At 46.0% G+C, this 9,513-nt stretch overlaps 1 protein-coding gene across 1 annotated transcript in view; it reads right to left on the minus strand.

The window, feature by feature from the left end:
- Window positions 1-4,549: 4,549 nt before the first annotated feature.
- NDST2 (N-deacetylase and N-sulfotransferase 2) overlaps window positions 4,550-9,513 on the minus strand; it is a 23,432-nt gene continuing 18,468 nt past the window's right edge. Inside the window, exons 7-8 of the mRNA XM_015823554.1 lie at window positions 6,166-6,268; window positions 4,550-6,060 (exon numbers count right to left, since the gene is read on the minus strand). Of these exons, the coding sequence (XP_015679040.1) occupies window positions 5,935-6,060; window positions 6,166-6,268 (229 nt within the window). The 3' untranslated portion in view covers window positions 4,550-5,934. The remainder of the gene's footprint in view (window positions 6,061-6,165; window positions 6,269-9,513) is intronic.

Below are 9,513 nucleotides of genomic sequence, written 5' to 3' on the forward strand. Positions count from 1 at the left end.
CCCAGATGTGATCATTCTCCCCATAAGGACTTCCTTGATATCTGTCCAAAAGACCATGTTCATAAGTTCAACCATGTTTCCTTACAGTTAAATGGTGTATCATCATCATTAAATCATTATTTCCACAGTTGCTGTATTGTAATACGTCTAGTGATTCTTGAAGGCCAAGTTTTGTCTGATCCTTTAATATTATATTTGGCTGCTGTATTGGGCATCTATATTCCAGTATTTGATTGCTAATTTTATTGCACTCAATGATTAATAGATCTACGCAGGCATCTATTGGGGGTTGATAAGGACAATGATTTTGGGCTATGGAAGAGCTGCACTTTGTTTGGGGACTACCTTGGCATCAAAATAATTGGCACTTTTCTCAAACATCATGAAGTCTGGCTAGCATTAAAAGGGATGGGGAAGAATTTTATGTACCTGTCAAGTTGAGCAAATCGGGGGAAAAAAATAAGGGAATCATAATTTTATTGCACCCAATGTTCAATAGATCTACGCAGGCATTTGCAACTTCCAGAACCCTCAGATAGCCTCTTAGTAGTTTTAGCAAAACTTTATTCAGCTTTTCAAACCAAAGGCAGTTTGTCTTCTGAAATGTCTCCGAAAGAGGCATCCCTCATAGTGGTGATTTCAGTATCTTGGCCAACTAGGCAGTTGGTCCTTATGAATGGATCTTTCTTATCTACAGTAGTGGCCAAAATCGTGGAAACCTTTTGGGAAAAGTGTATTTTTAAAGTTTGATGGCTAATAACACCACTTTTTTTTTTTGGAGTAGTACCATAAAAATATATATCAATGGAAAGATAATTTAATCAAGAATGTAATGCAACATAGTTTGTTCAATTATCTGTACTGGATTCTACGAAAGGTTATAGCCAAATAACCAGAAAAAGGAAGCACAACTTGCTTAGGTTGATATCAGGTAGCTTTCCTTCATCTGATTGTAGCCAATGAGCATGAGTGTTTAGAGACCCAATCGGGTGTCATCTTGTTTTGGCAATGAGCCAATCAGATCATGTCCTGTTATTGATGTCCTGTATTGAAGCTGAGAGGAGGACATTTGTCAGTGTGTTATGTGATGGCTATCAAGTTGGTTGGGTTTTTTAGCGAGCTTGTAAAACGTAATAAAATTAAAGTAATGATGCAAAGAGTTGACTGGTTGCCCAGAAAGCGATGTAAAATAGTATTATGAAGTGAACATAGGCTACAGTTATAAAGAAATTAGAAGAAAAATGGGTGGAAACCTAACCAAAGGTGGCATTTCTACTGTACACTTTTCCCAAAAGATTTCCACAATTTTGGCCACTACTGTAACTGTGTATAGAGATAAAGTTATGCCAGTGGAAGAGAATGTATGTAGGTTGAACTGTGAAGTCCTTGGTGTTCTCAAAGACTGGTTGTTTGCTTGCAGATATTTCATTTACTGGCTAGGCAGTTAATCAGTGATAATGAGTGTGTGGTTTATAAACAGTAAGATAAAGCTGATGTTAAGGAAGTGAACATACCATCCTCTCCATTAGCCAACACCCAGATAAGCAGGGATTAACACCAGGCAAACAATCGAGATGAAAACAATAATTAAGGAACTACCAAGGAGAAAACCACACCCCCACCACCACTGGCAGGGCAAGCTACTGTGTAAAGATGAAATCTCACACTTCTTAGCACTGATGTCTAGTTGGGTAATGAAACATCTGCAAGCAGCTAAGCATGCAAGATCAGTGTGCATCAAGGACTCCGTAAAATTATCCATTAGACAGATGTTTCTTTTCTCCTATAAATCGTGACAGATGTTTGTCACAGAACCTCACTGTCTTAGGTCCAGTTACTGAGTTTCTGCCACATACTGCCTAGCTTTCTGGCAAAGCCTATATCCTTTTCCATAAACAGTTCCAACCCTTTCCATTATACCTTGAAACTGTTCGTCTTGTCCTATATGAGGCTGTTCTTGTCTAAATAGATTACTTGTCTAAATAGATAATAAGTGGTATTTGCTTTTCTTACATTCTGCCAGTTGGAACTGCCAAATTTCCAAAGAATATACCCGTGTTTCTCCGAAAATAAGACCGGGTCTTATATTTTTTTTTGGGGGGGGGAGGGAAAGACCCATTAGGGCTTATTTGGGGGGGATGTCTGACTTTGCGGCCGCCCGCCCCTTCCATCCTGTCTGGTTGCTCACAGTTGCAGTGTGGCAGGAGACTACACAGCACGCTGGTGCTACAAGGTGAGGCAAGGTGGGGGGGGGGTAGAGCTGTCCTACGCGCCCCACATCCACTTACTTCAGGGTCCCTGCAGCCAGGCCACTCCCCACTCGGCGACCTCCCCCTGCCCATTCAATGACCCGGCTGCTCACCTGCCTCTTCCCTTTCACTCCCCTTCTGAGCTGGACTGCCTTGCTATGGAAAATGGGTGGAGGAGGTTCGGTCGCCTTACCTGGTCCCCACGTCCATCGCTGAAGGGGCTTTCTTTGGTACTTGCTGGCCTCGCCCTGCAGATCACCTGCCCGCCACCAGCAGCAGCCTCCTCTGCCTGCCGCTTGGGTCCTGCAGCACTGCATCACACTAAAAAATCATACTGAGGCTTATTTTTCTGGGTGGGTCTTATTTTTGAGGAAACACGGTACTTCTCCGGGACATCTGCAAAATGACTCTCATCCAAGCCAAACATCATAATAATTAAGCATGACTGGATAGATGTCAAGTCCAGAACAGAACTGTGGTTTCCAGAGATCTACCTGACTCATCTTTCTAGTCTACTTCAGGTAAGCTTTTTATTTGCCATCAGAGACCAAAAGATCACAAATAGCTTGCCTGTAATAGTAGCTATTCAAGCCGTTATTCTGTTTAAGCTCCATTCTAAAAATTCTGTTTTCAGATTTGTACAGGTCTGAATGCAGCTGCTTTTTCCGCGAATGATAAAAATGAGAACGTTGGAAGACTGCTCAGCCCTTTCGCCAGGCACTTGAAATCATGTGTAAAAAAAGAACGGGGCAATCCAGGTCACTGGAAAGTGCAACTCAAGTGTTCCCAGTCAGTTCTGGTTGAGCGATGGGAGAAACCTTCCTAAAAGCAGCGCAATGGTGGAATCCAGAAATTAGACGGGGTTGGCCTCGTTTTGCTGCTGCAAATATGGGGGACTGTCCAGTGCAGACTACAAAACTCCGGCCTGTTATTTTTACAATAATAATATGAAATAGAAATCACTTATCTTTGTGGTAGTCATCATCAACTTATCAGTTACCCTTGATATTTGACTAGACCAGGGGTAGGCCACCTTGGCCCCTTCATGACGTGTGGACTTCAACTCCCAGAATTCCTGAGCCAGCCACGCTGAGGGGAAAGGGAGAGGTTTCCAAGCTGAGCCATGCCGGCTCAGGAATTCTGGGAGTTGAAGTCCACGAGTCACGAGGGTGCCATAGTTTCCCCCATGCTGGCTCAGGAATTCTGGGAGTTGAAGTCCACGCGTCATAAAAGAGCCAAGGTTGCCTACCCCTGGACTAGGACATTCCAATTAACATTTATACTAGCCATTCTGGAAATGTCTTTTGATTCCTTTGAAAGAGCAGGCGCCTTGCAGGGAATGGCAAAAAGGCATCAGGGCTCCTTCAGGTAGCCGTCCCCCTTTTCCAGAAATCTCAGCTGCCCTCTGCAGCTGTAGCTCAATCCCAGGAAAAGTGTGATTTTGAAAGGCTTCAAAGGAGCTGTCTGCGACTTAGGTGCTGAACGCCACAATGTGGACTTGGCCTCTTTGGCAATTAGTTTTACACCCATTTTTTTCTCCTGTAATGTTCATGGACTTGAGCTGAATACCGTGTGTACCTTTCCACCTCTCGTGTATCCTTGACCTTCTACTTCACTCCTTGTTTAGACGTTTCTTGTCTTGGAATTCACACGGGCCTAGCTGTAGGCGGTTAAGCGTCGAATCTCTTAGCACAGCGGTTCTCAACCTATGGGTCGCGACCCCATTTGGGGTCGATCGTCCATTTCACGGGGGTCGCCAAGCAAGGCTGTCCGCCATTTTTTTTCCCTTTTCCGGCCGGTGCCTTACCTCCCTTGGGCTGGGCCAGCTGGTGGTCGGCCTGCTCCGTCTCTGCCGCTTGCCAGCTACGCCTCGGCCGGCGCAGGGGGCGGAACCACGCATGCGCGGCGCTCCCAGGCAGGGAAAATCCTCAACTTACGACCGGTTTAGTCCTCAACTTACGACCGGTTGGGGGTCGCGGCATTAAAAAGGTTGAGAACCACTGTCTTAGCAGATCCCAGTCAGGCTTAAAAGTCTTAAAAATGTCTGCCACTTCCACTTAGCCTCATGCTTTCCCTCCAGAAAATACAAGTTTCTTACGTTACTGATCAGATTCTTTTGAGATTGTCTCGTCTCAAGTGTTACTGATTTCTAGTTTCATTTTGATAACTAAGCCAGTTCTTACAATCCAGTGTAGAGGGATCTCCATGGCTGCATGTATAATCAGAGCTGTTCGGTCAGGGGGAAAAAAAGGGTTAGCGCAACTTGAACCTCTCCGTCTAGCAAGAAATAAAGCAGTTCATTTATTGATCCAAATGCTATGTCTAATTTTTATTTAGACATTGTGCTCAGCTGCAAGAGCCAAGAATTTATTTGTATCATTCAATGTGAATGACAATATACATGAATCCAGTGCAGGAAAGAACAGCACTTGTTTTCTTTCTTCAGCCACAGGGTTTTTAGGTTGGTGGGTTACATTTTTTTTTTTTGGTTACACAACATTTCCTGCTGCTTGGAGACACATTGAATGAAATATTATAAAGTCCACGTTATATATTTACAGACAATGGTAAATTCACAATTAAAAACGCACGACTAAGGCTCAATGCGAAAGCTTGGTTGAAATCCCTGGTTCCATGAATGCACCAAGTTACAGATGTTGCCCCCAAGGTGTCTCCCTGTCTTAAGTCAACAGCTGTGCGTTTCCAATGAGCTCAGCATTGGTTTTCTTAGGAGTCGCTGGGCCCCTGTACATAAGGCATGTTTGAGAGATGGGTCAGAACCTGCTTTGTACTCAAGATAGTGGTAGCAAGGCAGAAGATAAAACAGGAATAGATGCTACAAGGAAACGGAGACTCACCTGAAGCAAAATTGAGAAATTTTGTGTACCAATTCTATTCTCTCTCAATCATAACCTCCCGGCTGTGCTCAGAAAAGAATGAAAGGAGACTACTAACAACTAAATGCCAGAAGAAAAATCCATGCAGCGGGCATCAGGGGACAACTTTTCATTCCAGATGAAGATAAGTTCCTTGCAGTGGCTGAAGAGAGCACCTCAGATTTCTCTCCCATCTTTTACTTGTCACAAACCCACTTTCTAAGAACGTCTGTACCATCCTAGCGGCGTCACCCATTTTGTCTCCCTGACCCCTCCGGAGTAGAAATAATGAAATAACTAAAATGGACTTAAGAAAAGGCCGTTTTGATGCCTGACTTAAGAACTTTGGAAACACCACCCCCAATACGTAACAGAGTTGTCACAAACAGTTAAGACATTCACTTGCTAGTTTCCTGAGCATTTTGGACATTAACAAGAAATGTCACAGTAGCCAACCACATTTGCGTGTTTCCGCTCCTTTTGAGACGCTACTCTCAGCTTCCTTGCATCTGGGAATTACAGGCTACACCCATTCCTATGTTAGTGACTGTCGGATTTGGGAACGACGGGCAACTGGTGCACAGCTTATCTTACGCAATTACGGCCTGAAGGTGTTTCTCAGCTGAGTCAAACCATAAAAGAGTTAAAAGGTGCATGGTTCACCCACAGACAGCACGGTTCCTCCTCCCTCTCTGAGTGATTCAAGGAAAGTTGGCAGTGGTATGTGCGTGTGTGTGTTCACACATTATGTGTCCTTCCCGAGGGCTCCCACTTTATGTTTGGCAGTCTTGGTGGTGGAGATCTGGGCTTCAGCTCCAGCTGGAATTCTGCAGCTCTTCCCGGAGCCACGTGGGAAGTGGCTGCCTGAGGGTGTTCAGCAACTTGGATAATTCAGTGTTGTGCTCATGGTAGAAATCTGCCAGGAACATGCGGGACTGCGGGGGGTCCCAAAAAGAGAGGACCTGTTAATGAAAGGCCACTGGCAACTCTTTTTTTCTCTCAATTATAACAGACATGCAGGAGAGTTCTGTGTAGCTTACCGAGGAATCCATCTCTGGATATTTTCTCCCTTTACTCCTCCCCAGGCATTTCGTCTTTCCTCCATCGAGTAGCTGGCACCAAAATCCCTTTGCGTCATCGTACCTGAAAGGGGAACTTATTTTACATGGTCCTTTTATATACACCTGTGCTTTAATCTTGAGCAGGGCTTTTCAACCTGTTCACCCACTGTACCACTTTTAGGATATGGCAACATCCGAGTACCACCAGTCGCCTAGCAAGGTGTCAAAAAGTTGATGACCCAAAAAGAAAAAAGGAAAAAAGTGATAAAGTACAGGTAGTCCTCGACTTACAACAGTTCGCTTAGTGACTGTGCGAAGTTACAATGGCACTGAAAAAAGTGCCCCCCAAGCCACAGCCGAGCCAGACACCTGCCTGCCCGCCCGGTGGCACTCTTCCTCCTGTCCAAGGTTTTCATTGCTGTGAGCATTTCTGTTGAGGATTGGCAGTGGGGGTGGGGTGGGGGGTGTTTGGTTTTTATTCTCCCCATCTGCTGGGTGGTTGTAGCAGGTTTTGGTCACTTCACATGACCCTGGGACACTGTGACCGTCATAAATATGAATCAGTTGGCAAGCATCTGATTGTAAATCACACGACCCTGGAGATGCTGCAACATTCCAGCTGATCGGCGCTTCTTCTGGGCTCAGCAGAAGCACCAGGATCAGCGCTGACCTCCAGCTGGATCCTGGCGCTGATCCTGGCGCTTCCGCTGAGCCCTGACAGCCCTGCAGCTCCGGCCATCTCTCGCTCAGGCTTGTGCGGTGCTGCCACCGGTTCAGCTCATTCCCCTCCCCCGCTACCACCTTTCTAGGGTGGTCGTGTACCACCTGCCAGGTGCCAATGTACCACAGGTGGTACCCGTACCACTGGTTGAAAAGCTCTGGTCTAGAGTGTGGTGAAGGTTAACTAAACACCTTCCTAATTTTCCCTTCCTTTCAGTGCCTAGAAATGATCTGTTTGGGCAATGATCTTGCTATCTCTCAGGGGGGAAAAAGCCATCACCAGCTTTATATCACAGGAAGTAAAATGAAACACAACTGATCTCCTACATTTCAGGCTGGCTCTGGATAATCTGTGTCCTTGCGGGTCAAGGATACGCTCTGAATCTGGTAGCAGAATCTGGCAAGGGAGGGATTCGATGGCGGAGCCGATGGGCTCTCCAAGGCAAGGCAGGGACTGAGATAATCCCCTTTGGCAAGAAGCTCTGCAAGATCTAATCTGATCCCTGCCTATGGAGACAGAGGGAAGAAGTCTGTCCTGGGAATCCTGGCTCTCTACAAGAATCCTCTTAGGGTCTCTGTCCTTGGTACAGTTTACTTATTGAAATTAATTTGTGCGTTCTCCTTGTCCTATTCATGGCAGCTTAAATAACAGCAACAAAGCAAAAGCAACAATTTCAGATGAATGAAAGCAGCAGGAAACGCAGATGAAAGGGGTGTCGGCAACCTAGAACATAGCAAAGGCAGCAATACATAAACCTCTTGTGTTTATGCTAGCAAGAATTGCACCGGGGTGGGTAGCTTCTATCTACAGATTCCTTTCTTGGTGCCAGCTAGCCTGTCCAACTTGTCTTTTTTCTTTCATTGAATTAAAATCAACGGGAATGGCATGCTGCAAAATAAGGGGACAAAATAAGAGGACTCTTGAGGTCTAGAGGTGTTTTTGAAAAATAAATTTCTGTGTGTGTGTGTGTGTGTGTGTGTGTGTGTGTGAAGGATGAAACATGGGCAGCCACATGCCTCTGCGTTTCAACTTGCATTTAGAGCAAGAGGGGGAGGTGTTACCTTCGAGTGGGTTAGATGGAGAAATGAAACTTCTACGGTTCCCTTGAAGAGCCTGAAACCCATTCAAGGACACCGTAACTGGCGTGGATTTGAAGCAGACGGTTCCCATAACAAAATGAACTTGTTTATATGGACTATGTAAGATGGCGGACCTTTTAGAGACTGATGGCGGACCTTTTAGAGACCGAGTGCCCAAACTGCAACCCAAAACCCACTTATGCATTGTCGAGTGCCGGGTGGGTGTGGCCCATTGGGTGGGCGTGGCCCATTGGGTGGGCGTGGCCGCGATGGTAACAGCAGACTGGGTAGGACTAAAAAGTTCAATCAATCAATTCCAACTTTGCAAGATCTTTTTTTTCCCCGCGAGAAGTTGAAATTGATTGATTGAACCTTTTTTTTTTGCGTACGCGGCGGCGGCCTAAAGCGAAAAGGTTTTATAAAACCCAGCTTAAGGCCTAGGACTGGGGCGACGGCGTGCGTGCCCACAGAGAGGGCTCTGAGTGCCGCCTCTTGCACCCGTGCCATAGGTTCGCCACCACTGTGTTAGAGGTTTGGCTGGGAAAATTATTGTTTGATTTGGTGTTGGAACCTCAGAGTTAGTTTTTGCTTTGACATTACCATGCAGTGTATTCAACAAGCAGTAAGATTTTCGGAAACTGAATAAACCTGGAGTTTTATTTGGATTCTCGAGCTGGATGTTGACATTGTGTGTGTGTGTGTGGGGGGGTGTATCTGGAAGTTGAGTCATGGCAACTGGATTTATTTTCTTGTTGGTTTGAGACGGTTTGCTGCCCATCCAAGCAGCTTCTCCAGTCAGAACAAGCCTGCAATTTGGGGAAGAAACCCTGAGGTTAGTGCGGGAATACCCCTAAGAATGTTAGGAGTTGGTACATTCCAACAACTTTCTGCCTACTCAGATTCCCCTAATCCAGGGGTAGGCAACCTTGGCTCTTTTATGACTCGTGGACTTCAACTCCCAGAATTCCTGAGCCAGCCACGCTGAGGGGAAAGGGAAAGGTTTCCAAGCTGAGCCATGCTGGCTCAGGAATTCTGGGAGTTGAAGTCCACGAGTCATAAAAGAGCCAAGGTTGCCTACCCCTGCCCTAATCAATTTGTTCAGATTGAAGAAGCTGCTCAGATGGGCAACAAAACGTCTCAAACCAATGAGAAAATTAGCCCAGTTGCCATGACTCAACTTGCAGACAGCTCTACTTGGATGACTGAGAATCTTCACTGACATGTGTGACGTGTGTGCACTTGCCTAAGAGGGGAGGAAAAAGGCCAAATGGGGAAACGGGGGGGGGCGCGGGGATGTGCTGGTGAGCCATCGGGATTAATGCAGACCCAGCTCACCCTCCGTTCTCAGGAAAAGGCCCTTTTTATTTATGTCTGGCTCTCCCTCCAGCCTCTGCCCATCATTTCCAGGCAAGAACTCCAAGGCCGCATTTGGGAGAAGAGAGCCTCTCTATCTCACCCTTTCAAAATTCCCAGCATGTCCATTGGCCTTGAGAGACTGCCCACTCTAGCTTCCTCCATGCAGACACT

Source organism: Protobothrops mucrosquamatus, unplaced genomic scaffold (genome assembly GCF_001527695.2).
Source record: "Protobothrops mucrosquamatus isolate PMUCROS unplaced genomic scaffold, P.Mucros_1.0 scaffold1910, whole genome shotgun sequence".
Taxonomy (NCBI): domain Eukaryota; kingdom Metazoa; phylum Chordata; class Lepidosauria; order Squamata; family Viperidae; genus Protobothrops; species Protobothrops mucrosquamatus.